Source organism: Talpa occidentalis, unplaced genomic scaffold, assembly GCF_014898055.3.
Source record: "Talpa occidentalis isolate TD23 unplaced genomic scaffold, MPIMG_talOcc4v2.1 talOcc4.7, whole genome shotgun sequence".
NCBI classification, from domain to species: domain Eukaryota; kingdom Metazoa; phylum Chordata; class Mammalia; order Eulipotyphla; family Talpidae; genus Talpa; species Talpa occidentalis.
The window spans coordinates 38,119,570-38,145,367 of record NW_023605083.1 but is presented as its reverse complement, the minus strand read 5'-3'; the positions used below and the strand labels follow the sequence as shown (position 1 = coordinate 38,145,367).

The 25,798-nt window shown below is 44.2% G+C and overlaps 1 protein-coding gene across 2 annotated transcripts in view; it reads left to right on the top strand.

The window, feature by feature from the left end:
* Positions 1-284: 284 nt before the first annotated feature.
* DCAF12 (DDB1 and CUL4 associated factor 12) overlaps positions 285-25,798 on the top strand; it is a 35,760-nt gene continuing 10,246 nt past the window's right edge. The window contains exons 1-4 of one of the 2 annotated variants that reach the window (XM_037494332.2): positions 285-495; positions 3,023-3,277; positions 22,318-22,524; positions 23,507-23,567. In XM_037494332.2, coding sequence (XP_037350229.1) covers positions 472-495; positions 3,023-3,277; positions 22,318-22,524; positions 23,507-23,567 — 547 coding nt within the window. In that variant the 5' untranslated portion in view covers positions 285-471. Of the gene's footprint in view, positions 496-1,697; positions 2,047-3,022; positions 3,278-22,317; positions 22,525-23,506; positions 23,568-25,798 lie in introns of those variants that run through there. The other variant, XM_037494331.2, reaches the window with a different exon arrangement.

The window sequence follows — 25,798 nt, the reverse complement described above, 5'->3', positions numbered from 1 at the left end:
TTAAAAAGAAATAAACTTCCTATGGATCTTCATTCTATTCTACTTCCATAGAAATGGTGAGCTCTGCCAGGAGGTGCTTTCAGGGAGAGTTCCTAGATGTCAAGAGGAAATGCACCAACCTCAGGATGAGTCTGCCACCTCTGACATGGGCTTGGGAGACTTATATCCAAGTGCAACTAAGCAGGAGCCTTAGATTCTTAAAGGAATTCCAGGCTCCTGTCAAGCAGTCTTGGGTCATCTAGAGCATTGTGAGGCAAGATAGAAGTAGAACTTCCAGTTCAAAAAAGGAAGCTGACCCACTTATGATCCATTCAATGTGTGCATGTCTCTGAAGGGATTGGCCTAAGTAATATGGGGCTGCCTTTCTCCAAGTGGCATTAGGGCTTAGTGGCAGTGCTGATGGCAGAGGACCCTCTGTCTTTGGTTCGGCTCGTAAAACAAATCCAAATCTCCTTGTAGGCAGTACTTCAGATGGGCCAACAGAGCTCCTTGGAGGTATGAAGCCTGAAGCCTTGATGGGATCAGCAGGTAACTGGGCACTACAGCCTGAGGTCGGTCAGCCATAAGCAAGGCACATCCAGCTTCTTTGAAGGGTTTCTTTTCCTGAAGGAAATGAAAACTGGCACTCAAATTTCCACGGAGTCTTCTGAAAATGGAGGCAAGGGTGATCCTCATGTCTGTGACCAATTCCAGCCCTAACTGGGCTGACAAGCCCACGTCCACGTTCCCCAATCACACCTGTGGAGACAAAACCAAGAATGGCAGGCAGGCAGGCAGGCAGTGGCCTACCCTGTTGCAGCGCCAGTTTGGGACTGCAGGGGAGACGGACTTAAGAAACAGATAAATTACGGGTGTGGGCCCGATTTCATAAAAGCACCAAAGACAGTGTGCCCGGCAGGTCACGGGGCTCTAAAAGGGGTGTTGCATGACAGAGGGTCAGGCAGGGAGACCAGTGGAGGAAGGCAGACAGAGGGGAGAACTGGGTCTGAAGGCTCCCTAGGGCTGGGGAGAGCGCAGGGAGAAGGCTGGGAAGCGGCCAGAGCTGGGAGCGCCGGGCAGGGCGAGTCCTCAGCAGAGAATTGCCCCGCCAGATGCCCCTGGCAGGATGCCAGGCAGACGACTGCGCGCCCCCTCCCACAGCGTGCAGCCCCCCACACCAGAGCTGTGCTTGGGATAAGTTGGGGAACCTATTGGCAGGGAGCTAACCAGGGACACCAGCCGAGCAAAGGCCTGGGCTGGGGAAGAAGCCCCCAACCCCCCCAGCCCCCCGCCCCCCCACCTCCCCAGCCCCCCACCCCCTCTACCCCTCACCCCCCCACCCTCCCGAGCCGGGTGAGTGGTCCTCACTTTCAGGTGCCTGGGGACTACCGGGCGGCCGTTCGAGGTAGGCAGCTGGGACCCAGCCTGCTGCGGCCCCACCTCGCCCACCCTGCGGCGGCCGCACAGCCGTTGAGCACAGGCGCCCGGCAGCTGAGCCCCAGCCGCAAACCCCGCCTCCCGGCCGCAAGCCCCGCCCCGGCCGCAAGCCCCGCCCCGGCCGCAAGCCCCGCCTCCCGACCTCGAGCCCCGCCTCCAGGCCGCAAGCCCCGCCCCTAGCCCAAGCCCCGCCCCTAGCCCCGCAGCGTCTCCGAGGCTACGCGCTTCCAGGGCGCCGACGTGCGGGTGACGGAGCGGCGGGGGGGGGGGGGTTTTGGTTCCAGCCGCTCGCCGTCCTTTCCAGGCTCGGTCGTCGGGAAGCCGCTCGTTCCTGCTCCCCTTCCCCTTCCCTCTCCCTCTCCCGACCCCGGCCCTCCCCCTTCTCTCCTCCGGGGGCCTCCCCTTCTCCTACTGCCGCCCCGGTGCCGGGCCGTCTTCCGGGCCGGGCGTCCCGAGGCGCGCGTCCCCGGGCCCAGTATATGACCCGCCGCCCGGCTGCCCCTTGCTGCCCCCGCCCCATGTGGCTGCGGGGACGCGGCGGAGCTGCTCACTATGGCCCGGAAAGCAGTTAGCAGAAAGCGGAAAGCGCCTGCCTCGCAGGGAGCCGGGAGCGACGCGCAGGGCCCGCAGGTGAGGGCTGGGAGGCTGGACCCGGATGGAGAGGCCGAGTCCAGCAAAGGGGGTCTGGTGTGTGGTCGGGGGGCCGCGGCCGAGGGCCGGGGCTCCCCGAGAGCAGATGGGTCGCAGGAGTGAAAAGCTGGAGGGCTTGACCCAAGAATGGGGGCAGGAGGAGAAGCCCGAATCTTGGCAGTGAGGAAGTGAAACAGGACAAAACCTCCGAGGAGATACAGGGAGGGAGAGTGAAGTCAGCCCCAGGGGAGCCCCGGGAAGTGGGGGTGATCGCCACCCTCCTAGAGGAAGGGGCCTCCCTATGGATGCTCCAGTCCCCCAGCTGGAGCTTTTGGTACTTGGACCCCCTGAAAGAAACAGTTCTCAGGTTTTGTCCTTTTATCGCTTTCTTTGGAGGGGAAAACCTTGTCGGACGTATAATCGGACTCTGATTTCCCGGGTGATGTTTGCTTTTTTTTTTCTTCGAATTCTGCAACTGCCTTTAGCGCGGGCCTGGTGATGCAGGGGCGGCCATTAATAGTGCATCCCTGAAAGACCTGGTACCCTAGACTGTTTCCTTGGGCTGCCCCCTCTGTGCTCCGCGGGGAGTTCAGGCTGAGAGTGAGAAGGGGGCTGGGTAGAGATGCTGCCAATGTCGACTTGGTAATCACTGGACCTACCCTGTCAAGAATAGCTTTAGGATATCTGAGCCCTTCGCTTCTAAAAGGCCGAGTAAACCTTTTGTCCTCTTTTCTGCTTCCGTCCCTTGTCTTTCGACCAGTGCTTCTCTTGGAAAGGTTTGACTGAGGAGCATCTTTTCAATATTGGAAGAGTTAAACTGGACTTTTTGGATTGAGATTCTTGTTGTATTGTGTTGTGTTTATGCTGTAGGTAAATCCTGCAGGATGAGGTCTTGATGATTGCGCTAACACAGCAGGATCTCTTGTTTTGAACGAAGGTAGCCAAAGCCCTGATTTCAATATATTGCTTTCCACAGTTTGGCTGGGATCACTCGCTTCACAAAAGGAAAAGACTCCCCCCAGTGAAGAGATCCTTAGTGTACTACCTGAAGAACCGAGAAATCAGGCTACAGAATGAAAGCAACTACTCTAGAGTGTTGTATGGTTATGCAGCACAGCAACTGCCCGGTCTCCTGAAGGAGAAAGAGTTTCACCTGGGGACCCTGAATAAAGTGTTTGCATCTCAGTGGCTGAATCATAGGCAGGTGGTGTGTGGCACAAAGTGTAATACGGTAAGTGTTTTGGGGGGGCATCAACTTTCTCCTAGGTCCTAGATATATCTCTCTCTACATACTCTAGGTGCTGTCACTGCTCCTTTCCCCAATCAGTTTCTTTTGAGACAAGATTGCCTTATTCTCATTTTTGTTCCCTCTTATCTGTTGATGACTTCTTTGACTTTTTCCCCTCTTTTCCACTTCATTTCTTTTCTTATCTTTCTTCAGGAGAGTATTTTATTTAAGATATGCTGAGACTTCTAGGAATTTTTTTCCCTCATCTTTTTAATGTTGCTTTTTACGTCACCTCTCATAGAGGAGACTTAGGAAAGAATGATGTTCACAACCTCATCCAAAAAACATGATAGTGAAACCTTGTTATCTGCTAGCCTAGGGGTATACGTGTAAGTGTTTAAAATAGCATTTAGCTGAAGCTATGAATAAGGCAAACATTCTTTTTTTTGGAGAATAGATCTAAAGATGTATGTCCTATAAGAAAGGACAGGAAATGTGTGTCTGGTGTTATATTTCAAGATATAAATGTTTACATTTTGCAATATTGCCTCCTGAAAAGAATCAAAAGAGGGGTCTTCCTGGTGTATGCATAATTAAATAAATCTTTAAAAAAAATCAAAAGAGATGAAAATTTTAAGTATGACTTGAGTAGGTAGAATGACTTAGAAGACTGTTATAATGAAGAAAAATCAAGGGGAAAATTTATCAGTAAGCTGGATAACCAGCACAAGATAACCAGCCTATAAAGGCATAAATAAAAGGGATACAAGTTTTATTATGAGTTTTTTTTTAAAAATTGATTTATTTATGCATACAAGAACTGGGGTACAGGCCAGAGGTGTGAGGAGTGAGAGGATTCACCAGAGACAGAGTGGGGAACAGAACAGGCAGATTGACTGAAATACACTGCTGAGGGGAGCAGCAAGCAAGCCAGGAGAGATCTGCTGTGCCACGTGGGTAGCTTCCTGATCGGGATGACTCGTGCTGCAGTGGCTGCTGATAGCATCCTAGTTTGCTTCTTAACTCTATGCGCCACCAGGAAGGCCCTAATACGGGTTTTAAGAAAGGAAAGACTGTGGTAACTGCAGCCAGACTTTCATTTCCTTTTCCAGTAGTGGTAGAAAAGCAACACCAATTGAGGTTTAAACCGCCACTACTTTGCTGCGGTTTAAAAAGAACCATCATCATTGTCACTTGGGTTAGTGAAAGTGTCTTCCATTTGGAGGCATTTGTTCTACTCACACATGCCATCATAGTGTTTTGTAAATGTTGCTGAATTAAAAAGATTATAAACTGCTGAATTGAAAACTGAATTAATTAATCATTGTTTCCTGCTTCTTGAATTTATTGACCCTGTTTTGAAGGTGAGAATAACATTAAGTAATAACTTAACCTGCTCTTCATACCTACCTTTTTCTGTCTTCCTATATCCTCCTGACCTAAAGTGTTTAAGTAGAGGGTTGTTTTCTTTTCATAGTTGCATGATTTTATCTGCTTAGCTTCCAGAATCAAAGCAGGGAACCAGCATTACTGCTCTTCTGAATGTTTGGACATTTGGCATATGATTCCGCTCTCTGTGCTTTTGTTTTTCCATCTATAAATTAGCAGTAAGTAATATCCAGTGCAGGGAAGATAGGAAACACATCTTGGGAAATACAGTGTCTTACTCAAAAATGGTAGTGGTGATAATGAATCCAAAGCCTTTTCCAATGCTTTTCACACTCCCTGGGACTTCCTTCAGTTTGAAAGATAGGGAAATTATTTAAGTAATTTAGAGTTTTCTTTGGATGATATGTGAAGACTTTGAGAGAAAAGGAGTTCATGTTGGCTATGTTCTACAATAACCCTGTTAATATGTGTCTGCCAATTAGCAGTTGTTTTTCTCTTGATTGCCTTGTTGTTTATCAGTATTCAGCTGATTGCACAAAAGTGCTAAAAGCCTGGTCCTTACCAAGTTATCAGACCTAGAGTTATGGTATTGAAATCTGCTGAAATGGTAGTTCATCCTCTGTGAATAAATGCAGCAGATATACACTTTTCTGCAGCTGATTCTGATTCCTGGGCTAGGGAAATTCCCTCTGCTGTCATTCAACCTCTTTGAATTCCCGGGGCCCAGTTAGCACAAGGATAACAGTAGGGTGGCCCATCTATATTATTTATCAGTGGCTAACATTTCTCCAGTTATATTTTTACTAAGTTATTTAAAGGAAAGGTAGTGTAACCCTAATTGGAACTTGGGTCTGGGAACCAGGAAAGTTTGGCATATTTTTCTAGTTAGGATTGTAAACTTAGATTATGTACAGAGCCAGACAGAAAAGCTAAATAAGAGAAGCTTGCCACGCACTGGACAGTTAGAAGTAGTGGGGACTGTGAGAGAATTCACCAGAGCCAGAGAGGGGAGCAGAACAGGCAGAAGGACCGAAGTACACTGCTGAGGGGAGCAGCGGGCGGCAGGAGAGGTCTGCGCGCCATGTGGGACCCTCCTCCTGTGGCCGGGGAGCAGCCGGGGATCAAACCGGTGCTGCAGAGGCTGCGGGCAGCTTTGCAACCCAGCGCTCAACCGCTTTGCCACCAGGGGAGCCCATTTAACAGATTTTCTTTTTAAAGAGAAACTGGAAATGTGGATTTTTGTGGGCAAAAATATCAAGCATTTATTTAGAATATTGGGAACTGTTGAGAATCTGGTATGACAAGCACTTTAGGTTTCTGGATGTGAATTGTGAAAATAAGATAGGAAAGGATCAAATTGTGGAGGCCCTTGAATGTCAAGCTAATATATTTTTCTGTGGGAAATGGAGAGACAAGGCTCAAGGATTGCAAGCAGGGAGAGATGTGAGGTAATGCTTAAGAGAGAACAGTTATAGGATATTAGTGCTACAGTAGAGATGAAAGCTAATGCTCTGCAAAATCAGACAGGACGAGGATGAAGAGACATGTATAAGCCATCTTAGAGGTAGACTCTGTAAGACAAAGACATGCTCAGATTTATTCTGTTCAGAAGAATAAGTCAAAATTCATGCTGAAAAAACAATTGATACTGATGTCTTGAACCGCGGTAACTGGAAGGACAGCAGAGCAAGTATTAAGCAGATTTGAGTTTAATCTTATGCTTTCAGTAGTTGAATTTTGGGAGAGGGTATGGATTGAAGTTAGTGGTTTGGAGTCATATGTGTAAGGGAATTTTCAAATGATTGTGTTACCATGGGGGAGAGGGTAGTAAAGCACTCTTGAGTTCCATAAACCTTCACAAATTGCAAAAATGTCATTATATGCATATTTTCTGGAGACAATGTGGGGAGGATGACGTTGGGAGCAGTGTGTAGCTTCCATTAGATTTTCAAAGGGAATATTGTGAGCCAGAAATGGGAAGAAACACTGATATTGAGGGCCTAGGGCCTGTAGAGAGCACCTACATGTATGGGGCAGGAAGAACTGCTATGGGGGAGCAAGGAGATGAGGAAAACCAGGAGCATATCAAGAACAATTCAAGAAAGTGAGGGGATATTTTGAGAATAGGTGGTTGAGAAGTATGGTGATAGGCAGAGTCGAGAGCTAATCTATGCAGAGTTTGAGGCATTTAATTTTAGACATGAACTCTTACTTCCTGTTTATTGATGCCTTCCAGCCAAAGACTACCAGGGAATCACCTATAGGAGATACAACTGCTTGTTGTAAAGAGAATGACGCCACAAGGAACCCTGGGGCCTCTGAGTAAGAGGGTGGAAAGATTTACAGTGGTCATTTGGGGGAAGACTTAAGGAAATGGGACATAAAGGACATTTTCTTGTGAAATTATTTTAACCAGGACACCAAAACTTAATTGATAGTATCTGGCTAACTTTTGGGTATCAGGATTGCTTTTATCTTTCTTACCATCTCCCAAGTACTGGTCAGAGTTACAGTGTTGACCTCACAGATAAACTTGGTGGATCATAATGAAGCAAACAAGATGAGTTTGGGCTGTGATTTGCTGGTGAATCAAAGGTACCATAATGAGTCTAATTTTAGGGGTGGGCTGGATTGGTAGATACTAGGGATGAGAAAAAAGCTTGCCTGAATTTACATATTAAGGTTCCTGAAGTCATAAAAGAATATGAAACTCAATTTGAAACACAGGGAAACAATATGATGAAGTGTGGGGGTTTTGCTCTGACTAGATTTTTTATTTATTCTTACTACTCTTGCTATTTTATTTTATTTTCCCAAAGGGATTACAGCTTTTTGGAAAATGCTTTAAAATACTTGCAAATTTTCTTGGGTCCAGTCAGATATACATCTCAGGCTAACAGCATCCTAATTTGTATGATCCATTGATATGTTGTAGTTAACATATAATGACATATAATTTATCATCTGTCTAGTAGGAAATTTCAGATTTACCCAGAGCCATTCTTTATTTTATTTTTAGAATATTTAACTTTTTTGAGTAAGTTCCTTTTCATGGACATGTGTTTCTAGATTGCATATCAGTGTGGAAATGCTAAGTTTCTATGCAAAGATAAGTAATGTTGAAGACTTTAGGAAGAGAAACAGTAGGATCAGCCTTATGTGTCATATATGATGGTGCAGGAGGTGGTTTTTCTTGCCCCTTTTTCTGACTTGTCTTATTTGGGAAGCTCTGGCTTGGATTAGCGCAGGTGTGGGCCCCAGGAATCCTGTTTTGTGTAATGAGATGCACACTTTGGATCACTCTGAGGAAAAAAAATTTTTTTAAAGATTTACTTTGTTTACTTATGCATACAAGAACTGGGGTGCCAGGGGTGCGGGGTCGGGGGATGAGAGGATTCACCAGAGTCAGAGTGGAGAGCACCAGGAGAGACAGGAAAGGTCTGCTGCACCATGTGGGTTAGCTCCCTGGTGGGGCATCGAACTTGTGCTGCAATGGATAGCTTGATAGTGCTGACACTTAACCCCTTGCGCCACCAGTGAGGGCCCCATTCTGAGAAAATTTATGGTCAGGAATGTTAGGGCCCTGAGGAGCGATCCTATAGAGAAATTCAATGATTTATTTAAGGCAGCTTTCCTCAACAACACTGAAGACATTTGGGTGGTTTATTTGTTGTCTGGGACTTTAACTCATGTTGCAGAATAATTTGCATCCCTGGCCCCTGCTTTGTGGATGTCAGTAATTCCCACCCTACTTTGCACCCTCATTATGACGATGACGCACATGCACAAACACACAGGCACATGTACATACATTTCCAAACATTACACCTCCAGTTGGCAAACACTGCAGAGCAGGTTTTTTTTTTTTTTTATTTGTTTGTTTGGGGTTTTTTTGTTTATACATGCACTGGGTACAGTCAGAAGCACTGGAGGGTGAGAGAATTCACCAGAGCCAGAGCGGGGAGCAGAGCAGGCAGAAGGACTGAAGTACACTGCTGAGGGGAGCAGTGGGCAGCAGGAGAGGTCTGCGCGCCATGTGGGACCCTCCTCCAGTGGCCGGGGAGCAGCCGGGGATCGAACCAGCGCCGCAGAGGCCGTGGGCAGTTTTGCAACCCAGCGCTCAACCGCTGCGCCACCGGGGAGGCCCTGCAGAGCAGTTTTGAGACAGGTAGTTTTTTCTCAAGTGATCTGATCCTTTTATTTCAGGGATAATCTTGTTGAAGCATAAACAGAAGAACACATTGACTTGTGCTTGAAGCTTTTTTTCCTAACTGGATTTTGATAGGCATTGCAAGTCAGAGAAAAAGGATTTTACTTTTTGCTCGCTGACATGGATATTTTTTCTATTGGAAAGGAAACAGTGCTTTCAAGATGAGAGTTGTTATTGCTTTTCTTTCTGACCCTTACGCAGAGGACTACTCTTGTTTGTTTTCTGGTCTGGAAGATAAAGGGAAGAAACTGACCCAAAATTGGCAGCTGAGTTCAATCCAAGATTATGAAACTGCTGATTCCAATTGAATGGCCTTATTTGTCTTTTTTGTTTTTTTTTTTTTAAGATTTATTTATTTATGCATACAAGAACTGGGGTATAGGCCAGAGGTGTGGGGGGTGAGAAGAATTCACCAGAGACAGAGTGGGGAACAGAACAGGCAGACTGACTGAAATACACTGCTGAGGGGAGCAGTGGGCAAGACAAGAGAGGTCTGCTGCGCCATGTGGGTTGCTTCCTGGCCGGCTGGGGATCAAACTTGTGCTGCAGAGGCTGCTATAGCTTCATAGGTTGCGTCTTAACCCCTTGCGCCACCAGGGAGGTCCCTTATTTATGTCTTTTTATCCATGGAGGCCACTAGTTCCTCTCAAATGTTATGTGGAGAGATCTATTTGGGACAGTTTTTTTTTTTTTTAAGATTTATTTACTTATGCATACAAGAACTGGGGTATAGGCCAGAGGTGTAGGGGGTGAGAGGATTCACCAGAGACAGAGTGCGGAACAGAACAGGCAGATTGACTGAAATACTGCTGAGGGGAGCAGCAGGCAAGACAGGAGAGGTCTTCTGCGCCATGTAGTTAGCTCCCTGGGGATCAAACTCATGCTGCAGTGGCTGCAGATTGCTTCATCGGTTGCGTCTTAACCCCTTGCGCCACCAGGGAGACCCAGGGACAGTTTTTTAATTCAAGAGAAATTTGATTAATAGTTCTAAATCTCATTGGCTAGAATACACTGAGACAACTTTGTGATCTGTCTCTGCATTTCTTAAATGTACAAACATTTGCTGAATTTCTCCTTTGAATAGCAAGATGCTGTATCTCATATGGGGTTGCGGTAATATAAAAACAAGTCACACACACATACACACACATACACAGAGAAAGAAAAATAAGTTACAGACAGAACTGGAATGAACAGTAATGGCGTCCTAACCACTGACTCTGTTTCTCCTTTCATAGTTGAGAAAACAGATCCAAAAGAGAACAGTTATTTGCCTGAGATTCTATAATGACATAGATGCAGTTGTTTCAGTCCCAATTTTTTTTTTAATCCCTTGTCAGAATTTTTTATATTATACCAAGTACTCCTCAAGCCTCATCACACCTCTAATGGCAGAGGACTACTCAGTGGGTAGATAGTATTGAGCAAATGTGAATTATTTCTGAAATCCCCAAAATAGCTAAAATTCCATGTGCATTATGTACTTAATACTGTAATATTCATTTCTCTTAATATAAGAACATTGTGTTGAGGGAGGAATGGAAATTATCCATTATCTCCTAATTAATGTTGTAGGCAGATGAGGTATACCAGATTTTCCTATCAAAAGGGCATCTTTATGCCATGTATAAGACATAGGTCCCAAGTTTTGCTTTGCTTAGCTGGAATATGATGCATGATCATGTGAAAAATTTATTATAACACAGACACTTAATTAGTAGTGCCAACCAGGACAGCTCTGAGGAGGAAGTCTTTCATAGCTAGGATGTTTAAAGAGGAAGGAGGAGGAGGAAAAGGCTTTGATGGGAAGGAAACAGGGGTGTCAATTCTGTAGCAGAATCAGAAGGTAGAAGGAATGTGGAAAGACTCAGACTAAACCCATTTGATGCAAGGTGCAGGGCAAATTAGGGGAATGAGACTGTGACTCTGTCACAGGGGACTTGAATGGCAATGGTAACTGAATTCGATGAATAATATTTTTTTCTTTTCCCTTTGGTTCCTGTCTAGCCCTTGCAAATATGAATAATCCTGTTAGTCACCTTTCTCATTTGGAGAATTTAGTCCCTTGACTGCATGGCCCCTGGTGAATTTCCTGTAGTTCAGTACCCTTGGAGGGTGGGAAAATCTGGATTTCTGAAAGCAGAATTTTTCTGGGTGGTGCCAGGTAGGCAGACTACCTGGAAACAATTAATTAGGTAGGGTAGTTATTTCACTTGGTTCCTTCGTTTAGAAGCCTGGACTCCCACCCCCAGTCTACTCACTTGGATGGCTGCCATATCACCAAGGAATAAAAGTTCCATGAGCCAAGCATGACTTCTTTTGCCAGTCCACCGTTCTCTTAAATTGGTGCATATTTGATTCCTGATGCTCATACCTCTTTGTTTCCTAAGCGTGAAACCACCTTGCATCACAATTACTTGAGATATGTGTTTGTTTATTTTTTTTAAAGATTTATTTATTTATACAAGCATTGGGTACAGTCAGAAGCGTGGGAGGGTGAGACAATTCACCAGAGCCAGAGCAGAGAGCAGAGCAGGCAGACTGACGAAGTACACTGCTGAGGGGAGCAGCAGGCGGCAGGAGAGGTCTGCGCACCATGTGGGACCCTCGCCTCACAGCCGGGGAGCGAACTGAAGCTGCAGAGGCTGCAGGCAGCTTCGCAACCCAGCGCTCAACCACTGCGCCACCGGGGAGGCCCGAGATACGTGTTTAAAATGCAGATTTCTGGTCTCTATTCCAGTACAGATTCAGGCTTTCTTTCTGAAACCTGTGAATTGACACTTTGAACAGGCAATTTTTATATGAATCACTAGCATATACTTTATACTATTGAGCAAAAAAATTTTTTTTTGCCACTTTATTAAGTCTAGACCACTATTTTTTTTTAAGATTTATTTATTTATGCATACAAGAACTGGGGTACAGGCCAGAGGTGTGGGGGGTGAGAGAATTCACCAGAGACAGAGTGGGGAACAGAACAGGCAGATTGACTGAAACACACTGCTGAGGGGAGCAGCGGGCAAGACAAGAGAGGTCTGCTGCACCTTGTGGGTTGCTCCCTGGCTGGCCAGGGATCGAATTCATGCTGCAGAGGCTGCGATAGCTTCAATGATTGTGTCTTAACCCCTTGAGCCACCAGGGAGGCCCTAGACCAGTTATTTTTAATCCTTGTATTTTCTAAACCACATTCATGGCACAGATGGAGTGTCAGATTAAATGGATCTGGGAGATTTTCTTGTAGGCAACTTGGTCAGTATCTGTTCAGCAGCCAGTAGGATAAAGTCTCATTTCTGCACTTTGAGGAAGCCCTTGACAAATAGTTTTCCTTATTTGCCTATCCCTGGTCTCAGATAAGGCAAGAGATTTGCTCGCTTTTTTTTGTTAGGTCTTAGCTTAGGCCATAAGTTTTTTTTTGGTTTTTTAAAAAGATTTATTTATGTATGCATACAAGAACTGGGGTACAGGCCAGAGATGCGAGGTGGGGGGAGGATTCACCAGAGATAGAGTGGGGTACAGAACAGGTGGATTCACTGAAATACACTGCTGAGGGAGCAGTGGGTGAGTAAGGAGAGGTCTGCTGCACCATGTGGGTAGCTCCCTGGCTGGGGATTGAACTCGTGCTGCAGTGGCTGAGGACAGCTTCATAGGTGGCATCTTAACCCCTTGAGCCACCAGTGAGGTCCTAGGCCATTAGTTTCCAAGGGGTTTTTTTTTTGTGTGTATATGTTTTTAAAGATTTATTTATTTATACAGGCAAGAGGAGCTGGGGTACAGGCCAGAGATTGGGGGGGGCGGGGTGGGATGAGAGGATTCACCAGAGACAGTGGGGAACAGAACAGGCAGATTGACCGAAGTACACTGCTGAGGAGATGTCCGATGCACCATGTGGGTTGCTCCCTGGTGGGCTGGGATCAAACTGGTGCTGCAGAGGCTGCAAATTGCTTCATAGTGCAGTGCTGAACATCCTTGCGCCACCAGGGAGGCCCTGTGGTTTTTTTTTTAAAGATTTCTTTATGCATACAAGAACTGGGGTGTAGGCCAGAGGTGTGGGGGCAGGGTGAGAAGATTCACCAGAGACAGAGTGGGGAACAGAACAGGCAGACTGAGTGAAATACACTGCTGAGGGGAGCAGCAGGTGAGACAGGAGAGGTCTGCTGCACCGTGGGTCAGCTCCCTTGCCAGCTGGCCAGGGGATCAAACGTGCTGCAAAGGCTGCGGATAGCTTCACAGTGCTGTGCATAACCCCTTGTGCCACCAGGGAGGCCCAGTTTTCAAGGTTTTGGTCTCTCTTCTAAAAGCATAATATTTAAACATATGTCAGAAACATCCATGTTTATACCAAATAAATTTGCTTAAGTCATTTGTATAGTGATTTGGATACAAAGTGGAAGAGTTTTGTCCAGGCTCCATTTCTTACTAGCTTTGTATCCTTGGACAAGTAAGATATCTTCTTGTATGCCTTTTTTCTTTCACATTTATAATGGTGAGAGCAGTATCTGCCCAGCAGAAAAGAATGTTGGTTAGCATAATTTCTATGATGTGTGCCTAGTAAATTGTTGATGTAGTAAGGGATGGTATTGGAGAGCGAGGAAAGAGTGGCACTATTTTTGCTTATTCTAGGATTTATTTCTGTCTAAATTCAGGTATACTTAAATAGTTAGCATTTCTCTACCCTGTAAATGACAGCTTTCTATATGAAAGTCACATCCCAGTAGCTTGAAAATTTAAAAAACAATTCCTTTAGATATATGGTATGAGGAAGTGATATCATTTATATCTAAACATAGCTAAATATATCATTAAGCCATATTTGTATGAGGAAGTACAATTAGTGGATTACAGGGTCATGTTTAATTGTATTATACAAGAGATATATAGGCAGTTTTTTTTCTGTGTACTAATTAAAGTAATAGGTTAAAGATGTGGTGAAACAGGTACCTATGTTGTTCTAAGCCCTTTTTAAAACCTATTTGGTATTATATTTCAAAAGCATGGTTCATAGGTATTTTTTTATATTGAAATGTACTTTTTTTTTTAAAGATTTATATATTTATGCATACAATCGCTGGGGTAAGGCCAGAGGTACGGGGTGTGAGAGGATTCATCAGAAACAGAGTGGGGAGCACAACAGGCAGATGGACTGAAATACACTGCTGAGGGGAGCAGCAGGCAAGACAGGAGAGGTCTGCTGCACCATGTGGGTCACCTCCCTGGCCAGGGATCAAACTCATGCTACAGTAGCTTTGGATTGTTTCACAGTGCTGACGCTTAACCCCTTGCGCCACCAGAAAGGCCCCTGAAATGTACTTTATTTTAAAAAATATATAATGCCAAAATGAGGGCCTCCCTGGTAAAGTCTCAGTGCTATCAAGCTGTCGCCGACCACGGTGGCCTGAGTTCAATCCCTGGCCAGGGAACTGACCCACATGGTGCAGCAGACCTCTCCTGTCCTGCCCGCTGCTCCCCTCAGTAGTGTATTTCGGTAGATCCATCTGTTCTGCTCCCCACTCGGTCTCTATTGTATCCTCTCACCCCCCCATACCTCTGGTCTAGACCCCAGTTCTTGTGTGCATAAATAAAATAAATCTTTAAAAAAAAAAGGTCAATGAAATACTGGGCAAATTTATCTTATCCCTAGTTCCTTTGTTGATGAATCCTGGTCCATATTATTTGTTGAGTGAAGAATATAAAAATATACGCTTTGGGCCTCCCTGGTGGCACAATGGGTTAAGTCTCAGCACTGTGAAGCTATCAGCAGCCACTACAACACAAGTTCAGTCCCTAGCCAAGGAGCTAACCTACATGGCGCAGCATTGTATTTCAGTCAGTCTGCCTGTCCTGTTCCCCACTCTGTCTCTGGTGAATCCTTTCACATGCATCCCACCCTGCACCTCTGGCCTACACCCCAACTCTTGTATGCTTAAATAAATAAAATAAATCTTAAAAAAAATACATACCCTTTAACCTAATATTTTCAGGTTTGGGGATTTATCCAAAGAAAAAGAAAAAAATCTTTGGCCTCCCTTGTGGCGCAAGGGGTTAAGCACAGCACTGTGAAGCTATCTGCAGCCTCTGCAGCACCAGTTCCATCCAGGCCGGCCAACCAGGGAGCTGACCAACATGGCGCAACAGACCTCTCCTGTTTCCCCCGCAGCTCCCCTCAGCAGTGTATTTTAGTCAGTCTGTCTGTTCTGTTCCCCAATCTGTCTCTGGTGAATACTCTCACCCCCCACACTTTTGGCCTGTATCCCAGTTCTTGTATGCATAAATAAATCTATAAAAAAAGAAAAAATCTTGTTAAATAAGATAAATAGGAGAATTTTTTAAATTTATTTTACTTATTTATGCATATGAGAGCTGGGTGTAGGCCAGAGGTGTGGGGGTAGTGGTGAGAGTATTCACCAGAGACAGAGTAGGGAGCAGAACAGGCAGATTGAGTGAAGTACACTGCTGAGGGGAGCAGCAGGCAAGACAGGAGAGGTCTGTTGCACAATGTGGGCTCTTTGGCTGGCAATCTGAGGGAATGGAATTTGTGCTGCAGTTGCTGAGGATAGCTTGATAGTGCTGAGACTTAACCCTTTGCTCCACCAGGGAGCAATTTCTGGTGAATCAAATCTGCATGATGTTATGCAGATTTTAACATAATTATGAAGGCTGTAACAACATGTGAAACATATACTATGTGAAAGATAACGAGATACAAAATTATGTCTCTGCTGATATAGCTATCCACATTAATACAAGATTATTGCTAAGGACTAAACAGGAATTTGACAAATGTAAACCAGATTTGAAAGACAGAGCTAGGGTTAGAGTGTTTTTTCTTGCATTTTTATTTCCATAATATTTGATAAAATGCTGACAATAAACATTTTTTAAAACGTTAACTTCAGCTAGATGAACATTGTTTTTTCTTAGCCTGATGGTGAAAGTGACCTTTCCCAGTTAGATTTGTGACTTGTTTGCTGACAAGTAAAAGAGGAAGCAAAAAAAGACTTGAAAGTCAAGTGGCAGAATATACAGCAAAAGGACACGTTTTGGAGCTCAAAACAATACCTAAGAGACTTTGCTTCTCAGTGGGCAAATACACATCTATGTTGTCCTAAGTCTTTGTGTGATAATACTCAGGGAGTAAGAGAAGAGGGATATTATCTTTTTTTTTTTTATACAAGCACTGGGCACAAGCACTGGCTTCTGACTAGAAGCGCGGGAGGGTGAGAGAATTCACCAGAGCCAGAGCGGGGAACAGAACAGGCAGACTGACAAAGTACACCACTGAGGGGAGCAGCGGGTGTGGCAGGAGAGGTCTGTGTGCTATGTGGGACCCTCGTCGGTGGCAAGGGATCAAACCAGCGCTACAGAGACTGCGGACAGCTTCACAGGCAGCTTTACAGCCCAGCGCTCAACCACTGCACCACCAGGGGAGGCCCCTATTATCTTTTTTTTTTTTTTTAAGATTGATTTATTTATATGAGAACCGGGGTACAGGCCAGATGTGCGGGAGGGTGAGAAGATTCACCAGAGACAGAGCTGGGAACAGAACAGGCAGACTGACTGGAAAACACTGCTGAGGGAAGCAGCAGCCTAGACAGGAGAGGTCTGCTGCGCCATGTGGGTTTCTCCCCAGCAGGCCAGGATCCAACCTGTGCTGCAGAGGCTGAGGACAGCATCACAGTGCGGCAATCAACTGCTTGCACCACCAGGGAGGCCCTATTATCTTTTTCTTTTAATACTGTTATTATCAAAGCTTATGATATCTTAATATATCAGATAAGTCGTTGTTATGTGAGTACAATCTCTGCTTTCAGGTACTTTGCTACTTAGAGAAAAGGCCTCCTGCTAATTTTGAATAGAGGACTTTATATCTGAAAATGCTACTGAGTAACAAAAAGCTGAGAATATCTTGTGTATAGGAATTGTTACTGAGTAACAAAAAGCTGAGAATATCTTGTGTATAGGAATTGTTTTCTGAACACTTGGCATTGTTAGACTGAATTATTTGAAGAGCTATTTTAATATAGGGCTATTTCCAAAACTCTGAGCAGGGTTGGGAAGACCATCAAAAAATAGTGCTATGGGGCCTCCCTGGTGGCACAAGGGTTAAAATCTCAGCACAAGCTACTGTCAGCCACTGCAGCATGAGTTCAATCCCCAGCTAGGGAGCTAACCCACATGGTGCAGCACACCTCCTGTCCTGCTCTCCACTCTGTCTCTGGTGAGTCCTCTCACCCCCCGCACCTCTGGCCTGCATCCCATCTGTTCATTAACTGTCAGCATCTTGAGCACTATAGAAATTTTTTCCATCTTTCATGGGAAGAAATGAGAATTTGTTTGAAATCAAATTAGTGGGCCAATATTTTTATTTATATTTTTCCAATTGTATGGTGTCACTTGTGAGGCTTGGTTGTAATTATGTATAGGCAATAATAAGTAGGGTTCTGACTTTATAGTCTAAGAGGAATTTATTTTACCAGGTTTTATTCAAGGTGATTCAGATAGTTAAACCTCTCTGGTGTGCTGTAAGGAGCTCTTTACTTGGTGACTTTGGTGGGTATTAGGCAAAATCTTAAGTGTCTTCCCAAAGCTGATTTTTAGTAATTTTTTTTTCAAAATTTATTTTTAGGGCTTCCTTCTTGGCTCAGGGGTTAAGTCTCAGTGCTATCAAGCTATCTAGCTATCACCAGCCACTGCAGCATTAGTTCAATTCTCTGTCAGCAAGCTCATCTACATGGTGCAATAGACCTCTCGTCTCCCCTGCTGCTCCCCTCAGCAGTTTCTTTTAATAAATCTTCCTGTTCTGCTCCCCACTCTGTCTCTGGTGAATCCTCTCACACATATCACCCCCCCACCCCGCACCTCTGGCCTACACCCCAGTTCTTGTATGCATAAATAAATCTTTTAAAAAATTATGCTTTGTAAATCCAGGATTATTATAAATCCTAATATGGTCCTCCTTCCAGAAAGTCATGATTCTAATGGGAAAATGCCAGAATTCAATCCCTAATATGAAGTACCATTGCTGCTATCAGCAAGTCATCCTTGCAGCCAGTCTTTTGGAGAAGCAGCTTAGAATCACCTCTTACAGAGTAAGAGATCTTGGCACAGGCACCTGGATTTAGATACAGAGATGTTCACTGCAGTGTGTTTTATATTACTGAAAATTTGGAGACAGCATAATGTTCAGTAATAGGGAACGCATTCAATACATGCTAGAACACATGCGGTGACATGGTTGCCAATGGTATATATAAAGCATGTGTTAGGAGAAGCCCCTGTGACAGACACCAGGAATGAGGAGGTTGAGAGCACCATGAGGAAATCAGCTTCTGGCATGTGAGAAAATGTAGGGACAGGAATATTTTGAAATGTGCAGAAACCTTTAGACTTCCTCAGTTGGTGGAATTAATAATACTCTATAGGGCCTCCCCTGGTGGCGCAGCGGTTGAGCACTGGGCTGCAAAGCTGCCCACAGTCTCTACAGTGCCAGTTCGATCCCCGGCCACTGGTGAGGGTCCCACATGGTGTGACAGACCTCTCCTGCTGCGCCCGCTGTTCCCCTCAGCAGTGTATTTCGTCTCTTTGCCTGTTCTGTTCCCCACTCTGGCTCTGGTGAATCCTCTCACCCTCCTGCGCTTCTGACTGTACCCCGTGCTTGTATAAATAAATAAATAATAATACTCTATAACAGTCAGGGTTTCAGCAGGAAAAAGTTGGGATTGTTAGACTGAATTATTTGAAGAGCTATTTTAATATAGGGCTATTTCCAAAACCCTGAGCAGGGTTGGGGAGACCATCAAAAAATAGTGCTATGGGGCCTCCCTGGTGGCACAAGGGTTAAAGTCTCAGCACTGACAAGCTATTGTCAGCCACTGCAGCATGAGTTTTATCCCCAGCCAGGGAGCTAACCCACATGGTGCAGCACACCTCCTGTCTTGCCTGTCCTGCTCTCCACTCTGTCTCTGGTGAGTCCTCTCACCCTCCCACCCCCGTACCTGTGGCCTACATCCCAGTTCTTGTATACATAAATAAATTAAAAATAAATCTAAAAAAAAATAGTGCTATTTATTGAAACTATATCAGTAGGAATCGTTATCCCACCAGGTCTAAAGGAGAAAGTTGTTTTTTTCTGGGTCAATATTGCTTCTGACCTCACAGTGCTATGAGGACCAAGGGAGCTGTGGGGATATATATTAGTTTCTTATGACTTCTGTAATAGATTACCACAAATTTGGTGGCTTAAAACAGTGCAGATTTGCTCTCTTACAGTTGTGGAGATTTTATTTTTTAATTGGGGTTTAGGCCGGGTTGGGGGTGGGGGGGTGGGTACAGGGCAGGGATGGTGGTGTGAGGATTGACCAGAGCAGAAAAAGCGAATTGACTGAAATACATTGTTGAGGAGAGCAGTGGACAAGATAGGAGAGGTCTGCTGCACCATGTGGCTTAGCTCCCTGGTCGGAGGTAGAACTCATACTGCAGTGGCTGGGGATAGCTTGATAGTGCTGAGACTTCACCCCTTGAGCCACCAGAGAGGCCCCTAAATGGATAATTTAGCATAATTTCCTAAAATTGAAACTACACAGTGCATACACATTTTTAATTTTTGATACTTATTGTCTGACCATTTTCTGTTCTGTTTCTTAGTCTTGGCTCTCCTTTGCTTCTCCCCGTCTTCTCAGTTTGACATAAGGATTGAATTCCTCCGCTTTGATTTTAGTTGTCATCCCTTTCCCACCTTCCACTAGGGTTAGGCTACCCCCCTTGCTTTTTCCTTTTTTCCTTTTTGATGTATTTTTGACCTGTGTGGATTTGCTTTCCTTTCTCTCTTAGACTCCAGCTGAATTATTCTTGAGTCTTAAAAAACTTTGTGAGTCCATTCCCTGCCTTTTATCATGCTGTCTTTACCTTTCTGTGTGTACACATTTGCATGTTTCTGCATCCTTATGCATGCAGAACTGTGCTTACAATTTTGCTGATAAGACTTTTAGTTTCTTTTCCCCTTCTATCCTAAAATGTAAACTGCAGGGAGCCATTGAGGTATGTTTGCGATACCTTAGCATGCTGCTAGTTTCTGGCAAGGATCCTAATAGGTTAATGTGAAACAGTCCCATTCTGGGAAATGTTACAGGAACTGCATGAAGCCTTGGCCTCTTGTCAGAGAGCTTGGGGACATCTTCCATGGCAGCTCATCTACATTCCTGTCCCTTCCAATGAAGAAGCAGAAAGGTCCTGTCCTTCTCATGATGCTTTATCATTCCTCTGAAGAATGAGGGTCATGTTGGGAGTAAACTCTGGGCTTCCTGAGCCCTCTGTTAGCCATTTTCCCGTTTCCCTTGTATCAAATGTGTTTTGTCCAATGTAGAAACCTTTTTTTCACTCTGCAAAATTAAGTATCGGAATAACATTTGCTAAGCACCTTTTCTGTGCCAGACCCTGTTACTCTAGACACTGTACATTTTACTAGATCTCTTAACAACCCTATGAAATAGATTTTAGATTTTATTCAATTTCTGGAGATAAACAAGATTCAAAAAGATAATGTGACATTCCCAAGATCACACAGCTAATAGGTAACCAATGTGGAATTCAAGCCTAGATCTCTCCCAACTCCAAAACTTGAGAGTTTGAACTTAGGGCTTTATTGGATGATATGAATAGATGAAACCTTGTCTCCTCATCTTTTGTGGATAGCAGAAAAACAGCCTTACTTTAAGACAAAGGGATAAACTAGAATTGTTCTTAAAGTTTCAGCCACACCTCAGGTTGTATAGGAGAAACATCTTTCCAGGTTGCTGGTCACAGTTTACTTTTATGTCTTCTCAAACATATTACAGAGGGCCTTCCCTGGTGGTGCAGCACTTGTGTGCTGGGCTGAGAAGCTGCCTGCAGCTTCTGCAGCACCTGTTCGATCCCTGGCCACTGGCGAGGGTCCTACATGGCGCGCAGACCTCTCCTGCCCCTCACTGCTCCCCTCAGCAGTGTACTTCGGTCCTTCTGCCTGCTCTGCTCCCTGCTCTGACTCTGGTGAATTCTCTTACCCTCCCGCGCTTCTGACTGTACCCAGTGCTTGTATGTATAAATAAATAAATAAATAAATAAATAAATAAATAAATAAATCTTATAAAAAAAAAACATTACAGAGAAAATCCTCTTTACATCAGTACTTTTAAAGTTTTTTTAAAATTTTTTTAAGATTTACTTATTTATGCATACAATAGCTGGGATACAGGCCAAAGGTGCAGGGGGTGAGATGACCCACCAGAGACAGAGTGGGGAACAGAACAGGAAGATCAACTGAAATACACTGCTGAGGGGAGCAGAGGATGAGACAGGAGAGGTCTGCTGTGCCATGTGCGTTTCTCCCTGGCCAGCTGGGGATTGAACTGGTGCGGCAGAGACTGCTGATTGCTTCATAATACTGTGCTTAACCCCTTTGCGCCACCAGGGAGGCCCAGTACTTTATTTTTAAAGATTTATTTATTTATGCATACAATAGCTGGGGTACAGGCCAGAGGTGTGGGGGGTGAGAGGATTCACCAGAGACAGAGTGGGGAGCAGAATAGGTGAATCTGTTACAGAGCAACCCCTATATAAAATGGATTGCCTGACTGTGGGTCCTCACGCGCAAGCTTAAAGGGGACTTATTGCTAAACTGCAGGCACACACAAAAGGTTAATAAAAGGTTCATTTACAAGAGAAGGGGAAATGGGGAAATGAATAACTCAGGGAGAAAAAGAGGGAGATAAGTTCATAAATGCATCCTACCAATTCTGCTGACCTAGAATTTCAATGATCCACTGAGCTGGCAAAAAGCCAAGCACACCACGTGGCCAGGAGAGTGACCCCTACTCACATGGCTGGTTATATCCACAAACTGAAAAAATGGCTGCTTAACTCCACCCTCAGGTCCTCGCAACTCTCCCTTTGTTGATCATGGGATTTGTAGTTCCAAGTGTCTTGATGGAGTGGGGGTGGAGTCCACAAAGCCTGTATAGAGTTTGCTCAGGTCATCCTTTATCCCTCATATATCTACTGAAATACAGTATATGCAGAAGGGAGCAGTGGGTGAGACAGGAGAGGTCTGTGCCATGTAGGTCAGCTCTCTGGCCAGGGATTGAACTCTTGTCACAGTGGCTGGCAATAGCTTGATAGCTCTGAGACTTTAACCTCTGCGCCACCAGGGAGGTCCTGCAAATCTCCTTTTAAACTGTTTTAAATCCCTTACAGAATTTACTGCTACCTAATCTATTCCTGTAACATCATATTTCTGTTATATTTTCTTAATTTCATTTGATTAGTAACCTGACCATGCCTTTAATGATTTCTGTGATTTAGCACATAGAAGACATTAATGTTTGCTGGATAATTGAGTGGATGGATATTTGTACCAGGGTCAGCCACATTAAAGAAAATTATGTTTAACTTTTGTATCCCTTTTCTCTTGTAGCTATTTGTAGTTGATGTCCAGACAGGCCAGATCACCAAGATTCCCATTCTAAAGGACCGAGAGCCTGGAGTCGTGACCCAGCAGGGCTGTGGTATCCATGCCATTGAGTTGAATCCCTCTAGAACACTATTAGCCACCGGAGGAGACAACCCCAATAGTCTTGCCATCTACCGGCTGCCTACACTCGATCCTGTGTGTGTGGGAGATGTAAGTTTCCCCAATAATTATACTTAGAGGTAGCCTTATTTTTAAACTAATGGGTAACATGCACCCTCCAACCTCCTGGGAAGGGTTGGTTTCCTTTAGATTTCTCCTGGCTCCATGGCCATAGAGGTGAAGTATGGGGTGGTGATCTGAATTCCCCATAGGGGGAGATTCAGGTATGTTGACAAATAGTGTATGTTTGATAAAGAGGCAAGCTGGGGCCTGCAAAGTTCATGTTTGAATTCATAGGATTTACACTTCTTCAACTCCTCATAATTTAGAGCAAAGTTTATTAAACCATTCACTCAGGTAACTGTTGAGCTTTCTATGATTAGCATTATTTTAGACGCTGGGACATAGCAGTGAATAAAACAGTTAAAGCCCCCTACCCTTTTGAAGTCTGTATTCTGGTGGGGGAAACATAGAAATCATACAAACCAATAAATATTTACCAGCAGTATGTCAGATCGTAGTTAAAAAAATACTATTTCAGAGAATAGTGTCAAGAAAGACTTCATAGATAAGAATGACCTTTGAGCAAGGAGACTTATAGGAAATGAAGGTACAGGCCATATTGATATCTACAGAGAGAGAGTTCCAGACATTCCTGACAGAAAGAACAGCAAGAGGTCAGTTATAACTTTTGTCCTAGGAAACAAGAGGGATAGTGGTAGGCAAGAGGTTGCGGGGATGAGGGGTGATGTGTGTAGTAATCCCGTATAAGACATACAGACCTGGAAAGCCAGAACTTGTGTATCCATCAGACATGTTTATTGCCCACAAGAATGCCAGTTTCATTCCAGTTTTTTGTTCCTCAAAACAAAAGTTAAAGATTATGCTCTATGGGTTAAGATGATCAGAGATCAGGGTTGTGATTTTCCAAAAATACTTTCAGTGAGACTTACATGCTTTCCAAGAGTGTGCTTTGTGATCCTTATTTTACTAATTTATTTCCTCCCACCCCTTCCACTCCCTCCTCTTCAAGGATGGACACAAGGACTGGATCTTTTCCATTGCATGGATCAGCGACACTATGGCAGTATCTGGTAAAATTGCCCTTTTTTAGGGAACTTTTGGTGTGGCAGGGAGGGAGGCTAGAAATTGAAAAGAGATAGTAATGTAACTAGAAATAGCCCAGATCTTGTTTCTAGTATTGACTCTCTCTAATTGGCCATGTTCCCTTGAGTAAGTTATTTACCTTGTATAGTCCTGATCTGGAAAGGGAGGATATTGGCATACTTCATTATTCATACTCCCCCTCGTTCTGCTTGTTCTAAAAAATATATTGGCCTCAAAAAAGAAGCATATTAATCTCAATATTTTTGTGGGGATCATTGTGGTAATGATTGTGAAGGTTGTAAAAGTTGATAGTCTCTGCGAAGTAATAATCATTTTCTGTGTGACTATGTAGTTAAGTTACTTGTTAATAAAAGCTATTTAGCGTTGGAGGAATATCTTTCCTGTTGGTAAAATAATCATAAAAATTAGATGGAAATGAGTATAGAGAAGATAACTTAGAGATTAAGAAATGCTTTCTGGATACCTACAGCAACCTAGAAAGTAGGCTTATAGTACTCACCAGCTTTGTTGGTTACCCATATGTGGAAATACATTCCCCTATTCCACATAAAAATAATCATAACAGTTGCTAAATTATGTATTTCATGTGTATTATTTAACCTCAAACAATACTAGGTTTGTATTATTAGCCTCATTTCAAATGAGAAAATTTTGTTTCCGAGAGATTACTATAATTTGCCAAAGGTCTGACAAATGGTCAACATCTGAATCCAGGTCTGATTTCAAGGCTGATACTTAGAACTGTTACTAACAAAGCTAAGGGAAAGTGAATATTTTTGCTTTGGATTCTTTGAAAGGCAATAGAAAGTAGCCAGGAGAGAAGATAAATATAACAATAGTCAGAGGTTACTGGACCTCCCTGGTGGCTCAGGGGTTAAGCACTGCACGGTGAAGCAATCCGCAGCCTCTGCAGCAAAAGTTCGATTCCTGGCTGGCCAGGGAGCAACCCAGATGGTGAGGCAGACCTCTCCTGTCTCACCCGCTGCTCCCCTCAGCAGTGTATTCCAGTCAATCTGCTTGTTCTTTTCCCCACTCTGTCTCTGGTGAATTCCCTCACCCCCAGCATCTCTGGCCTGTACCTCAGCTCTTGTATGCATAAATAAATAAACCTTAAAAAAAAAAAAAAAGGTTACTATTACCCAGTGAAAGCTTAAAATAAGAATTGTCAACAGGTTCTTATATTTAAAAGCTTTTGGAGACCCTGTCTTTTGTCTCCCTAAAAAATGAGTTCCTTGGGCCTCCCTGGTGGCGTAGGGGTTAAAGACATTGCTATCAGGCTATTGCCAGCCACTGCAACAGGAGTTCGATCCCTGGATCCCTGACCAGGGAGCAATCCACATGGCACAGCAGACCTCTCCTGCCTCGCCCGCTGCTCCCCTCAGCAGTGTATTTCAGTAGATCCTTCTGTTCTGCTCCCCACTCTCTGTGATGAATCTTCTCACCTCCTGTACCTCTGGCTTCCACCTCAGTTCTTGTATGCATAAATAAATAAATCTTTTTAAAAATGAGCTCCTTGAGGACAGAGGCCAAGTCACATCATACCTAAGGGACAGTCCAGATAACAGTAACCTATGCTAAATTTGGTTCTTGGGAGGCAGGATTTGGCTTTGTTTGGGAGCCTCCCATCTCTTCTTACAGATACCCTGCCACTGTTTTTCTTTGGCTGACAGGTCCCAAATCTACATTTGGGATAAATGAGATAAACACTGCCATATTGAAAATGCTCAATACTTGTTAACAAGTGTTAACTTTCAGACTTGATGATGAACATCAACCCCTGAACATACCACCTCAAAGTCAGTATTTTCAAACTTCCAAGAGTCCTCCCCTACCCCTAAGGCCCAATACTTGCCTCTCTCCAACCCTCTGCTCCTCTGCATTGATATATGCTGGTGAATGCTGCACAACCAGAGAACTAACACTTGTCTTAGGCCCTTCAGTCTCATTAGATTACCAGGCCATATTGATAATTTTTCTGAAATACCTTTTATAGCCATCATTTTCTTTTCTACTCTGCTTAAGTATTCATCATTTATCTCTTGAATTTCCCCAATATCTTTTCATATTTCTCTGCTTCTAGTCTTGTCCCTTCCAATCCAGTCTTCATCTTGCTTACCTACTAAATTCATTCTTCAAATAATTTTTTCTATTGTGAAAGTATTATATGTTTATTGTAAGAAATTTTGAATGGGGGTCT